Source organism: Sylvia atricapilla, chromosome 5 (assembly GCF_009819655.1).
Source record: "Sylvia atricapilla isolate bSylAtr1 chromosome 5, bSylAtr1.pri, whole genome shotgun sequence".
NCBI lineage: Eukaryota > Metazoa > Chordata > Aves > Passeriformes > Sylviidae > Sylvia > Sylvia atricapilla.
In genome coordinates, this window is record NC_089144.1 from 53,135,438 (window position 1) to 53,150,574 (window position 15,137).

The 15,137-nt window shown below is 39.7% G+C and overlaps 1 protein-coding gene across 1 annotated transcript in view; it reads right to left on the reverse strand.

Moving 5' to 3' along the window:
- PIK3C2G (phosphatidylinositol-4-phosphate 3-kinase catalytic subunit type 2 gamma) overlaps positions 1 to 15,137 on the reverse strand; it is a 184,286-nt gene that overhangs the window by 41,671 nt on the left and 127,478 nt on the right. The window contains exons 24-27 of the mRNA XM_066319528.1: positions 13,230 to 13,386; positions 9,341 to 9,450; positions 1,546 to 1,738; positions 859 to 980 (exon numbers count right to left, since the gene is read on the reverse strand). Coding sequence (XP_066175625.1) covers positions 859 to 980; positions 1,546 to 1,738; positions 9,341 to 9,450; positions 13,230 to 13,386 — 582 coding nt within the window. The remainder of the gene's footprint in view (positions 1 to 858; positions 981 to 1,545; positions 1,739 to 9,340; positions 9,451 to 13,229; positions 13,387 to 15,137) is intronic.

Here is a 15,137-nt window from a genome sequence, read left to right on the forward strand (position 1 = left end):
TTTTGTAGACTGAGCTTGAAGAAGGGCTTGTACCAGGTGAGTCAGAAGGACTGTCTATCAAAGGGCTTCTTTGTACTCACTGGTGTATGCAGCATAATGTATTTGATACATGTAGAAAAAATAACTCCACTTGTATTTCTAAAGCCATGGACAATCATTACATAAGGCAAAGATGGTTTATATATGACAGGAATAACCACAGGACTCACTACCCCAGGAAACTGTGAAGATATAACATTCAGAAAATGAAAAGCAGGAATGGACATGCACATGGAATGAAAGTAATATTCAGAATTATTGCAACTTATGACAGCAGATTTTTCAAAAGATATTAAACTGGATGATGTGAGGCACAAAGTGTTGGGCTTGGGGCAGGACGGTACATGAGATTATTGTATATTTCTCAGCTGGGGGTATGTGTATCATATTGTAAAAATGTTCATTGTGGTGCTAGAGATTTCTGGCCTGACCCACTGTGAACATTCCTACATTGCTTTAACATATGGATTTTACCATAAGTTTTGATAAACATCATGAAGAAAATAAAAACTATTAAAGGGGCCTTTAATGAAGTCAATACCACTAACTCTTTAATTTCCGGAATAGTTTTGTCAGGCCCAAGCTGTTCCCTTTTTCTCCTCCCATTAAAAAAGGAACAATAGAAGATAAGACACAGACTGCCACAATGGTCTGTGATTCAGTTTCTTCTGGGGCTGAATACAAGGCTTAATAGAACATGTCACTCTGCCTTTGTGTTTCTAAAAATACATCTGCCGTGAATATTCTCACAGATTTATCTGAGCACAGAAGAGAGAACCACTTAACAGCAGAATAACATTCACTAATATGCTGCCTTACTCTGGGAGGGCATGAGATGGGAATTGCTTCTGGAGATGGCTGTGAAGTTTTGAGAACTGCTCGAATGATTTTTCCACGAAGGTGACCACATTGCAGGTTTGCACCACCTGGATGAGATATACCTGTGTTGGGGAAAAAGGAGAGGCAGAGCAGAGGAATGATTAAAAAAAAAAAAAAAGTACAAGAAAATATATAGGGTGATTTTAACAAAGAAAACCCTTCCTTTAATGTAGTGCCAAGTGCCAGAGAATTCAGTCTGTAATTCATAGTCTTTGCTGCACAGAAAGACAAACTTGCCTGGGTAGCATACAACTCAAACACTGAAAGATCACTGCAGTGTGTGAAAACTAATAGTGCACCATTAAAGCGTCATATAACAGCCTCCAATTTCTATTAGGCTTCCTAATTTTGTGCCATGCTTTACCTCCGGATGCTTTAATTAGCTCTTGATTTATTTTTCACTATAGGGAATGAACTGCTCTCCTTAATGGCTCCCTTCAAATATCTGTCTGCCTGGTGTTTTTGCTCTCTGGTTGCTCACTGCTTATGGCACCACTATTCATCCCATGATGCTTTTAATGTGGCACAAGCACATCTTCTGTAAAGGAAGGGGGAGAGTGCACAAGTTCTTGAAAGAGTCATTAAAGATCCAGGCAAATGAGGGCAAGCAAAGAACATGATACGTACGGGGTCAGGCTTTTTGCTGAATCCCAAGATGGTGGCCCTTGCGATTGACCTCTCTGTGTCCAGCATCATCCATTCCTGGGGGACAGTCTCTGGTGCTGGAGGCTTGGCAGAGCTCCCCACTGACATCTGTACAAGTGTGTGGATCAAGTTGTTGAGTTTAACAGGAAAGCACTCCAAACTTTCCTTTATTTTCCTGAAGAATGAACAAATAGAAGGGGCGTTATTTATGCTTTTTATTTTGACCTCCTTGACCCCTCTTTTTATGGATACAAGCCCAAAAAAATCCCAAATTCTAGAGCCTACCTCACATACTCCCACACATAGCAGTCACTGCTATTTACACTGCAGCACATCCAGCCCCTGAGCTCTTCTGCTTAAAGGAGTGTTGCCACAACCTGCCTCAAGGCTTAGCTTGGGGCAGCTATTCCTCACAAGCTGAATACCAGCCTTCTTTCAGACCTCAGGGACGAGCAGTGCACTTCCATGTGTGTTTTGAGGAGTCCCAGGGTTGAACAGCACGTGTTCATTTCGCCGAGCAGGAGAGAAGGCGCTGGTTATGATTGTATTTATTTTTGGTTACACTAACCTCACATGGGCTTACACGTGTTTACATAAGGCTCTTGGATTCAATTTGTGATTTAGCTGAGCATGATGTGCTGCTAAGTCCTCTACCTAGTTCTTAAAAGCTCTATCCCTGTGGAACTGCTGAAGATGAATTAAAAAAAAAAAAAAAAAAAGAGAGAGAATTTCTCCTGGTATCTCGCTCCATCTCATCCCTGTGCAAAGGGAGTCAGAACACTGTTTTGATTTCCTAGAATTTTGAGATCTTTCATCAGAAAAGACACAATAGATAAAAAAAATCCCCTAGATAAACATGTAGATATGCACTGCAAATGTGAAAGTGAACTCGACTTGAGAAATAACACTACAAGATAATCACAGGTCTTTGAAGACTGAGATGCAGTACTCATTAGAAAACTCATCGCTCTCTTGCATTCAATTGCTAATTGAATTTTTAAGACCTATTAACTTCTGATGGTAATTTTTTTTGTTTCCCTGCTTATTTCGACAGCTCTCTGAAGATATCCTATATCTGCTCTGATGTTATAGAACAACAACCCATTAGTTTCAAGTCGTATGGCAGCAAACTCTCTACCAAATTGTCAGGGGTTTGCTGTCTTTTCTTTTTAATTTTTTTTTTCTCCCAGTTTTGGATTATATCTAACTAGGTTACAAGGGCTGGCAACACCCTTAACCATCCTCATCATGCCTTGCTCAAAGCTGAGCAAATGCTCCACCTGTCATTTCAAATTAGATTTCTATTCATGGGTTTCTATGAGTGGGTTGAAATGTGCAGTGCAATCATTTGAAATCAACTCCATTCATTGCATTAGTTTAATTTCCATGATCTCAGATGCTCTGGCCAAAATCTGTAGCCTCACAGATGAAACCAAACCAGAAAGAATAAGGAATATTCTACCTACATGCATCTCCCCAGCTTGCCCCCCTGAAATTCAGATTTTATTCAAAATAGTGTGTGAATTTATCATACACTAATTAGGTGTAGTAAACTGAGGAAAGATGTATGTGTTCCTCTTAATGTAGTACAAGGAAAGGTATCTCAGAATTGATTTGGTTAATTATCTTAATTATTAATTACATTCTTCAGAAACAGAGACAAACTATTTAATAAATTAAGCAAATTAAGACTCTTATGTAAAACAAGTAAACAAATCTCATTTCAAAATATTCATACAAAATCAATTCAGTGATGATTAACCAGCTGCATCAGAGGTGAACTCTTCCTTTTTTAACTCCCATGTATTTAATTTAATGTGTAGTTTAAACACTTCCTAAATCACTGAGACATTAGGTTATAGAATCTGTAACTGGCCATATTATAGCAGAGCAGTTAGGGAATTTGTCACATTACTATAAGAGGCACGTTAACTTTGCAGCTAAACACACTGCATTTTAATTTATATAAAACAGGCTTCAGCTCGTAAATTAGTACTAATTCAGACATCATTACTACACAGAACTGCCTGATACCAAACTACCGCTATTCCTTCCATGGGTCCATTAGGCTTCTAAAATACTTTTAAAACGCAGATTGCTAATCACACACTTTAGATCTAAACAGAGCTTTGTTTTTTCCCTGTTGCAGATTTTCCCTGTGAGTTATTTGAAATGATTACATCTAAAATCAAATAAGAACAGAAGTATAAGTTGTTTTCTCCCCCTCTCTGTTTAGTCTGCATGCAGTCCTCTTTGGTAGGATAGAAAATATTAAGCAAACCTTATTACATATAAGCAACAAAGAATTCAAGGCCTCTTTGCTTTTCTGATGCCACCTCAGAACGTGTCTCCTCAGCAAGGGGGAACAACTCTGCTTGTGGATCTCTGCACTTTCTCTCAAGGGCAAATTTGTTTTAGGAAACCCTCTTTCCCAAAAGCTCCTTCCTATGTATGGAGCAATGGGGTACATCAGACCCATGTGTCTTACCTTTTTGAGATTTTGCAGTTTATTTTTGGCTTGGATTAGTTCAGTGACCCAGTTTATCACATCATGGTACCCGATTCCCCTTTCTGCTAGCATTTTTAAAGTTCATCCAGAAGACCAGTGGTGAAAGTTTCTCCTCGAACTCTCCCAGATCCCCATGCACATTGTTTTCTCTAGCCACATTAAGCTTAGCAATAGTTGAAAGGAGTAAGGTCATGGGTATTCTTTGTAAAAAATCCTCCTCTTTGTCCCTGGCCATTGCCACCTTTGCCTGTGCCCAAAGCTGGCTCTGCCTTCACAAAGATTAAAAGAAGTATCTTATCTATTTCAGAGCTCTGAAATGGTCTAGAGATAGCTAAACTAAGTGAAGAGTACAAAAGGTATTAAAAGTGCAGGTTAATCAGAAGAAAACAGGAAACTGTCATTAACTAGAGTAATATTAGCAGTGGATCCAAATATTGCCAACACAGTTTTCAGAGAGAAAAATGCTATTTTCCACATGACAACAACTGTTTACCATGCAGATTGGTGTCTGACCTACTTCTCAGAAAAGAAAGCTAAATATCTGGGATTATTGGAAAGTAATGACTTTCTGCTTTCCACCTGCTGAATTGACTTTGAATTTCAGATTTGGCTTCAGTCTTTCTACAGAGCTGTCAAATTACAGTATCAGGTAAAACATGAACAGACTGGCTGGCTGCTTGTGTAAGAGGAGATGGATGAAAAGTTTGGCTTGTGTTTTCAAGAGTGATGTGGTATTTTGTGATTTAGTTTTAGGAAGCAGACATTCCTTGTTGGACAGGTATTCTGAGGGCTGGTGCTTAGATTTTTCAGGAGATACCAGCTTCTATACACAGAACATTCAACCACTATTACTAGTTATCAAGGTCTTAGTCTTGGTGGATATTTCTTTATCTTTCTTGATGGTATCTTGCTTCTCATTTCCATCTAGACCCGAAAATAATTTATATTATAATGAGAAAAAATTGTTTTCATGGGATTCTCAGATGTTAACAAACAGTGTTTCAGTTATATTCCACATTTCCATCCCTGAATTTACCAAGCTCCATTTTAAAACAAATTGAGTAATATGCTCCGTATTAATAGTTTTTCAGAATATTACTGGTTTTGGACCATTTATAATACAAATTCCTCAAAAAACATAACTTCAAGGAAGAAGTCTGCCTCCTGTTCCTTTGGGGCACATATACCACAACCTTTACAAACTACTTGAACGTCACTGAAATAAAGTTTAGTTTTGTAGTTTGGTCCATTCCCTTTCAGATGCCAGCAACTTTCACTGTGTTTCACCTGTTTGTGAAATTTCTTGCTGAAATACCCTCAGCCACCTGAGAGAGTGGCTGATCAGTTTGAGATCAGCATCATGTTTTGAAAGGAGTTACTGTGGATTGTCCAGCTTTAAACTGCTGGCATTTGTGATTTGGACTGGATATGCCTGACCTGGGCAATGACAGGTACCTAAAAAATGAGTCCATTAATAAATAAACAAAGCAGCTGACCCAAGCAGCACCTCCCTCTGTCAGGCTGCTGAAGATATGAAATGTGCTCCCCTGGTAATTGGCAGATCCACCCTGCATCTCTTATTCATGGGTTTATATGAGTGGGTTAGATTGCACGCTGCAATCAATTGACATAAACTCCATTCATTGCATTAGGCTAACTTTATTGTCTTAAAACCAATTTTAAATATACATCTCTGTGCAGGCACATTAAAAATGTCAGGCAGCCTGCCACACCATGCTGACATTTGAAGACATCTGCAGAAAAAACCATAGAGGAAATTTATATCCAGAGGTAGGATGAGTTTCCAGTTTTTGATAAAACTGTGTTGTCGGGGTAAGAGGAAAGGAGGGAGGGGTAAGGATCAAACTGAGTCTCAAGGATCAAATCGAGTTCAGGGCAGATGCTGGAGAGACAACGATGTTTCATTTGGCAGTAGGTGCACAGGGCTGACAAGGAAACACAGAAACTCTTGTTTAACTCTCAATTGGTGCATTGTTTACCCACGATGTGAGGGTGTGACCTTGCAGAGGGCTGCGAGCTGTGAGGCAGAACACTGCTGCTCATCAGCTCATAACAGGGAGCTGACCCCGTGTGAGAGGAGCTGCACACAAATGGAACCACAGACTGTTGTTGCACAGGACTTAAATCAAGAATGAGACCAAAGGAATTCAGTAAAACACAGAATGTTTTATGGGCCTGAAAGGGGTCAGTACATTACAGTCCAAACTTGGACACAATTGTTTTGTCGGCCAAAGAGGTGACAGCTAAGAACAAATTAACATCGTTCTGCCCAGAAGCATTTGTGACATCATTCATCGTTTCGTGTTGTTTTTAAACCACACTAGGGCCAATGTCAGTGTTACTGCTAAACCAAACTCAGAAAATTGCTAAGAGCAACCCATTTCTACAGAAATACAGAGGAATACTGTTCTCCTATTTTCACTAGCAGAAGACTGGGATTTTCGGTGGATAGGTTATATGATTGAATCTGAAGGATTACAATAACTACCTTGTGCTTAGAACAAGAAACAACTTTCTGTTGGCAAGGTTTAACATTCCAATGATCACACTCCTTGTCCAAAAAAGAACTTTTAAAAAACAATGAAGTGTTTTTAGAAGCAATTACAGAGAAAAAGGAGCTACAGATTGTGAGGCATTTGAGAACTACTAGAAGTTGTGCTAATAATCAGAATTTCCAATTTCCTTGACTTTCTAAGGGCAGCTTTAAAAATAAGTACAGGAATAAGCCAGAGATTGACTGTGGGGAGTATGTAGCTGGATTTTTTCTCATATCAATATTTTGTATAACAAAGAGATAAGGAATAAAGATGATGTAGGTATCACAAAGCTCACAAAAATCTCAATGTATTTACATTCCTGAAGCCAGGTTGGAAAGTGCTATTACAGATGGACAGTCTCTGCATGGATCTGGGTGTCAGGCCACCCCAAAGTCTTTTGTTTGAAAAGTGCCTGGATACAATTTCCAGAAGGTAAAATCCTACTAGACATGAGGCCTGATATTATCCCCAAGTTCAAACATGTTGAAATGTTAATACATTTTTTGCATTAAAACAAATAATGTTCAAATGAATAGAAAGTAGAATAAAGAAGAAAAGAAGCTCCAAGAGAAATGAGATCAATGGAAATCCATGAACTAATGTAAAGGGATTTTCTTCTTGCAAATGAGCATATATAATACAAACATATCCTAAGAATCTTAATGAACAAAATATCTGCCTTTTCTATGTGATATAATGATGGGCAATAACACAGCTTCAGCATTTTGAAGGAAATTGGAACAATAGCTCTGGAGTTCACAGACTGCATTTTAGGAGAAAGTGCCATTTCAAATAAGAACAGAGCCCACAGCACAACTACTTTGATGGTGCGCAGGAATTGAGTGGAATATCCTTCATTTCCTTAACACCATCCCCAACAAGAAATCTAAGGGGAAGAAGGACATTCTGGCCTCTGAGTCCTACCTATAGTCTCTGTGAGCTGAGCAGGATTTCCTTAGGGTAACACAAACCTCTCCCAGGCAACAAAGCACACCAGCTCTTCCAAAACAGCACTGGCCTTATTCCATGTGCTTTGGCTGAGGAAGGCTGCAGGTGAATTCCCTCTCCGAAGTCCCTAGCCCCCAAAAGAAAGTGTGTGGAGATCCGGCTCTGCCCTGAACCAAGTCTTACTCTTCCAAGAAAGCAAGGCTGCAGCCAACCCTAACCATAACTGACCCAGCTGAATGCTGATCCTTTGCACCTCCAGAGGGGCACCAGTTCCGAGCTTTGCATGACACTGATGAAATTTTCACTCTGAAGACTCAGATTTTCCTGCTTGTTTTGTATATCCCAGCTCATTTGCATTAACTAAATGAACTGGGTATTTTACCTGTGAGAGACAGACACAACCACCTGAACTAGTTGACAGAATCAAGACTTCTGCAGTTTAATAAGAAACTACATGTTTCCTAATTGAAGTGGAAATATAAGTCTGTAATCTGGGAATAAGTGAAATTTTAAAGGAAAGGATGGTAGGAGTTGATGGTAAATGTGAAGCTGTAATTAAATTTTAAAATATAGCACCCTTGCTAAGGGGCAGGAGTGAAAGCATATGAAGAAGCAAGTGTAACAGGAAAAAGAACTCAGTGCTATCCTGTGGGTAAAGTCATGGAACAATAGTTTGGTTTGTCAAGTTCTTCTTTTCTTTTTTTTTTTTTTTTTTTAAATCACCTTAAAGTCTCTAGGTCTCTGCCCCAGCCTTCTCTAACCTTGCTGCCTTGATTTCCTCAGGTTGTAGCAGATTCTAGTACAAGGAAAGTACTATACAAACATATAAACAGCACACTTTTAATTTCCCAAAAATTTCATGAGGTCAGAGGAGTCTGAGTTGCTTTGCATGTGTAGGGGGTGCCCAGGGAGCAGGAATTCATAGTCCTTGGGAAATGATAGTGCTGCTCAGGGCAGATTTTGACAGGGAGATTTTGTCTCGTGCTGTGCCTAGAATTGCAAAGTGGAATTCCAGTTACAGATAAATCTCCTCTCATTCCATCTACAGCACCATCACACCAACAGCTGGAATTATATGTGATACAGAGACCTGACCTGAAAGATCAGGACTGAGGGTCTTAGACTGGTTTTATGCACATCAGCTGCAGCTCTTCCTCATTATTCCCCAGCAATTATCATGAACAGGTGAAAGGTTTCATTGTCCTGACACAAATGAAGGTTTAAATGTACCTGTAGTCACACACAAGGCTTTTCTGTGATTGATCTGTGAATTGTTTAAAACCAAAAGCCAGTGCTGTTTTGCAGATGGACAAACCATGGCTAGCAAAGTAACTTTTCTGAGGCAACACAGAAGGTGAAAAGAGGAATAGAAAAAGGAGTAAAATGCAGAAATTGAAGGCTCTCACTCAGACTATTAACAGGTTGAATCTCTTTAAGCAGTCTAAATCTGTTTGCATGTAGCTGCTGCATTTAAAAACTGAGAGAAAATACTAGATACAAATCAGGATGGTTCCACCATGTCAGCCTAAGAAATCTCCAGGCTCTGAGTAAGAGACTTGTTACAAGTCTAGCACAAATGTAAACTGTTTCTTCCAGAAATTTGAGGAAATTGGTTATAACATGCATAAGGAATGACTTTTTAAAAGTAAACATGTGAAGACAAATTATCCTTTTTGTGTAATTTCCCTGATTAACCTTCTTAACATAAGAGAAAAATTGCTTCATGCCTGAAGAAGACAAGGTTTCTAGATTATGGTTTTACCTTGTAAAGTAGCTTGTAGCCTGGAGATCTGAGTCCTGAGGACGGAGGTTATCATACACATATTTCAGATCCTGGATGCTGTTTAGTTCAGGCAATCCTACGTGCAGCATCTAAATGTAAAGTAATATTAGAGCATTAGTCCACTGTTCTACTGAGAAGAAATTTAAATGAAATGGGCCTAAGTGAGAGAAGAAAGGTTTTACACCAAAACATCTTGTAAAAGAGTTTTGCTGATCTGAAAAGTGGTTCTGATGCTAGAGCAATGCCTGGAATAATAAAGTGAATATATTGCATTGTAAACCTTCACACTGAGGCACCTGAAAGAGGCATGGGTCAGAATCAATGATCCATTTCTGTTATTTATTTTCTCTTCAGATACCATAACCTCAAGGAGTGCATTGCTAAGCCTCCTTCAGGTCCTTCTAATGGTGGTAAAGGGAAGGTGACCAAATTCAGCCACCTGAACAATAGTAACCACATTTCTGTTATGCTCACAGCATTGTCTTAGCCCTAATTCAATTTTGTGCAACATCACCCTCTCATTTGTAACTCCTGGTTCAAACATCACTGCTCTGGGCTCTTCTTGCAAAGGAATCACTGATCCACTCCCTTTACAGTCAGAGGAGGAGAAAAGCTTCTTCAGACATTGATTCATGGCAGGAGCCCCAAGGTGGGCAGTGAGAACTGCCCTCAGGAGTGGGAATCATCCTCCATCAATGAGGAACAGAACTGTTCTAGTTAGCCAGCCAGATTAGATTCAAAAAAACAAACAACGCCAATATTCCCCTTGCAAAGTAAAAAACTTGAGGAGATTAGACAGCTCAGTGTGTCCAATTGCCCATACAGCTCTCTCCAGGCATTTTCAAATGTCAATGACAACAATCAAATTTACTCACTTCAAAACCTACAGATTTTTCTCAGCAATCACAGCAAGTTGGGAATGATGCCTTTTTTTGTGTGTAATGCAAAAAAAACATCACTCCTTCAGATTGCTCAGGTGGAAATGTATCTGAATTTGCAGTCACTGCTGTGTATTCTTCATTGATATTTATGTCTAGCTCAGACAGAAAGACCCACTGAGTTTTTCAAGTAACAGCAAAGAAAAAAAGGAAGCGCTGATTTTATTTTAAGGTTATTCCTTCAAACATTCTCAGCATTTGTACATTTTCTTTTTGGCATTATGAGGAAAATCTTCCTCAGCCCCATCCCAAGCTACCACTGGACAGTTAGATTGCTGATAGACAGTTAGATTCACAGAGTTTGAGTGGCAAGGAACAGAGAGGCAGAAAGCTCAATGAGATGAATTAAAGTGGGTTGACAGCAGGGACAATAACAATATTCAGCACTGAAGGACACATGGTGCTATTTATCAATATACCTTCCACCCATTTATAAAAGATGATAACAACTCCTGCTCTTTTGGATTAAAAAAACCTCAAGGTTGTTACATAGGCAAATTAAGCTCCTTGCCCTTCATCAGAAAAGGGAGTGACAAAGCCCCTTTTAATAACTTTCTATACCAAAAAAACCCCTTTATTACAGTAATGGAGCTTGCATCTCTTTACAGTAGTCAGAAAGTGTTTGTGTCTTGCCATCACCCTCTTTATAATAGTTCACATCAAGTCTGTAATGAGAGTAAAGCTGATGAACTACAGGCATTTACACAGCTGAACTCTGCCAGCAAACACTTGGGTCTGCCACTGATGTTTCTGCTTTTGAAAGTGATGGAAACTTCATGGATTATTTCTTACTCCCCAGTAGCAAATGTCAGTACAGTTTTAGAAACACGCTGCTCATCACTAAGAAAAAACATTAATTCCCATACTGGGCCAAAAATCCCTCAATTTGTTCACAGTCATGTTTGCTAGAAACCACTAATTGTCACTGATGACCCAGGATACAGTTTACTATTCTGTGAATATTCTGTATATTTAGTGCAAAATTCTGTGAAGTACTCTGTTTTTTCAGAAAGGGTCTTATTTTAATTTTTTTGAACTATGTTTTACAAATATCATCTGAGAAAACAGAATGTGGGAGTAGAATTAAAAATTAATGATGAAGGTTTCCAAACAGTGAGAGAAATCTTAGACTTTCACTGATACAAATAAGCAGAGATTAGTTAATCTTATCCCTCCATGATGACATCTGAAATTCTGTGTGAAAATGAATTCAAAGACGAACTTCACAGCCTATTTATTTTTTCCAGAAATGACCCATGCAACTGAAACATTTTGATATGTGTATTTTCTGACCAACTTCCCACTTCAAGGGCAGAAACAGACTCATTTTTCCAAATACTACTGGCAAAATCAAGTTGCTCCCAAACTAGTCTTGTTTGTTTAATTTCTTTTGCTATGGAGAGTTTGTTGATGGGGTCTGAGTGTGCTGCCAGCTTCATACTTTTCAGTTATGAAGTGCAACACAACTGACTGAGCTGCAGCCCACTCACAAATATTAAGAAATATCTGGATGCTGACTTCCAGCTCAGCTCTATTACCTCTGCTACAAGATCAGCAGAAACAAAAGATGCAGCAAGTCCTGGGTACAGACAAACATGAGCTTTGGCCAGATAGTTATTTCAGATCTGCTAGGAGCATTTTCCTACCACACTCTTTGTTATCCCAGAGTAATCTGACATCATTTTCTCTTGCAGAAAGAGGGACTGCACTGGGGACAAGGAGATTGGCAGGAGATGTGGCTTCATTTAGGCAACCTGTTCAGAAATGCAAGGGATTACTACTGTGGATGAGAGAACAGGCAGATCCTGAGCTTTTTTGAGGCTCTTTGACTTGGACAGGACCTCCTACAACCTCACTCTGCACTGCTTCTAGAGGAAAATTGTGCTTTATGGTGGGAAGGCAGTTTTGTTGCACCTTTGTGGCTACTAAGCAACAAGTTTAAGAGATCTGGAGCAATCCTTCCTGTCCCATGTTAGAGAATTTCTCACTGAATCACTCCATGAGAATCCATGAACAAGATGGAAGAGGCAAGGGGAGAGATTCCTTCAATTTCTCTCGCCCTTCCCCATTGCACAAGTTGTAGTTGATAAAGTAGTGTTTACAGAGCAATTTTTGGCTGTACCCCAATCTCAGCAGCTCTGTTTATAAGGCCATGTAGACTTTTTCATGCACAGACCACTCCCCTAGGTCGTGGGGCCCTGCACACAAATTTTGGATTGATATCTTAGCCAAGCATCTTAGCAAGGATTAGTTAATGTAATATTCTCATTGTACCAATGAAGGGGAAAATCATTAACCTTTCCCACACAAGTAAATAGAGGCATAAATCAGATATGGAATTTGCCACAGCACATGAGTCAGTAGGAGTACTTAAGGATAAAAAACGAACTCCTAGATGCCTTAAAAATCTATACGAAAGAGTTTTATAACCTGTGTCGATATGGGCACTGATCTTTCTTTCCCATGTTTGCCATCCTAAGAAGGGACTGTGGAAATATGCAGCCCCCTCATTCTAACAACATTGTTGTAGTGCAGTGCTGCTAAGTACTGTCAGATCACCCACCCTGTGAAATATTTAGCTTACTTTGTCTTGCAAACATGAACAGGAATGGTAAATGAAGCCCTAGAAAAAGGGCTGAGTGAAATTCCTGAATGTAAAACTTTTATGCAGCTTCTTTTGCAGTTTTCTGCTATTTTGTTTTAAAAAAATTATAAAATGGAAAAACACCGAACAGATTAGCTTTCCTTTTCTCAGAAACTGATACTGGAAAGTGGACAGGTTCTTTGCAAGGAAGTGCAGCACTAACATTATCAGCTGTGCACCTGATATCTCTTCAAATCACAGTGCTACTGGACGCAGCAGAGGGGTGGCAAAAGGGAAGAGAACCCCAGAGGAAATCGATTTTTGGTTTCATCCTCGAGCTCCTTACCATCTCTAGCAGGTTCAGGAGTAGCTGGCTGTGTTTTCTGACTGTATTATAAGCTCGACAACAAAGCTCCACGAACTCCTGAAAACGCTGTGGGTTTTTTCCACCCTCTGTTATGAAATACTCCATCTCTGATGTGAAGATGAAGGGAGCTCGGTCCCTGGAAAAGAGAACAATTACCTAAGAAATTTCACCCCAAAGAGCTAACCATGCAGGACAGTAAATATTTGTAACTCATTATTCACATTTGTGTTTTCCAGCATTACCTTCCTCATTATTTCATCTCTCCCTTTCTCAGAGTGGGAATCTCTGTTGCTCTGTCTGGTGTCACTAATTGGGACAGAGAAAGGTTTGACAGCGAGTTTCCAAGAGAGAAATCCAACAACTGAACAAGTGTTTTCTTCTGGCTTTTCTTTGCTTTTCTTTTAAAACCCTCATTGCTTTAATTTCTTGACTCCAGCCTGAAAGTGAATCTGGAAACAAGTTCTTTCTGGGTCTTGAAATATTTAAAAGTTGTTCTCAAAGAGGGTGGGTTATAAATATCGACTCCCTACAAGGCAAGAAGGGAATTTAAGAAAAAAACCCTGCACCTCCACAATCCAACAACAAAAAGCAAACCTCAAGGTATGATGCTATCATTAAATATACACCATCCTGAAGAGATGATTCTGACTCGAGTTAAAACAGAATATAAATACATTGTCTTGTTTTCTCTATGGTTACTCTGTGTTCACCCTTGGGTAAATAAGGTGCAGATTCTGACAACATGGCTTGCCTTTTTTTCTTATCACCAGCACAGTTTGTGGCTATGGCATGCTATTGCAGAAGAAAACAGATTATCCAGGCTTCTCCTAACAATCCTAGCATTCAATAGTTCCAGAAAGGCCTGATAAACTCCATCTTTACACAGAAAAACCTACTGCAGTGATTTACCTACACAACTGTGTACACAGAACCATGTAAACAGATTAGAGGGCTCTGTTTCAAGGCAATATATAGTGTGTTAACCCTTAATTCAAAATAAATTTAAATAGACTCATTGTTCCTGGTAAGTTCAAATGCAGAAATAAATCTCAGGATGTGTGTTTCTTGCTAAAACCTCAAATATGGGCTGAGTCAACCCATTGCTTCCTGATGCATTCACAAGTGACACAGATGAGCTTTCCTGGGAGTTTTCCTCACCTTCCCATAAACGTGCCTGCCTTACACTACTGCAGGAAGAAAAACAAGTTGTCATGAGATTAAAGGCTACAGTTGGCAGTTTAAGTCACAGTAAATGATCAGGTGGCTTTCCCACTTTTATGTCTGGAAGTGCTTCCATGGCAGCCAACTCTGAATCCACATCTCCCATGTGTTGTATTTCTCTGGGAAATGTTTTTTCCCCAGGACCCCATAAGCCTGTAACCATGTAGTTTGACCCTTCTTTCCTTTCTTGACCCAACTGGCTGAATTCCAGCCATCCCCCGTGGGCAGGAGCCTTGATAAGGGTCTGTCCCTCCTCTTGCCCTCCGGCCCTCCAAGACTCCAGCCCTCTTGCCCTCCTTCTGGACCTCTCTTGCCCTCTGGGCCTCCTGCCCTCGTTTCCCCTCCTGGAATAAACGTCTTGGATCAACCCTGGGGGTAAGAGCCTCTTTTGGATCTTTTGCCCTATCCCTGAAATATTCCCCCAAAGTCTCCCAAGAAACTGAGCTAGCTCCAGGGGGCTGCGGGGGATTTGTTTTACCCATGGTTATCTTTTACCTACAAGCTGTCCAGGCCACTAGGGTGGTTTTAGAAATATATATATATATCTGCACGTATGTATTATTCAATTCAGCAAAGTAGTGCTGGACATGATGAAGGCCCGCAATAAAAATTGTTTCCCTCCACATTTTTCTGTATGATGTAAGATGTGAGTGCACATTTGGAGGG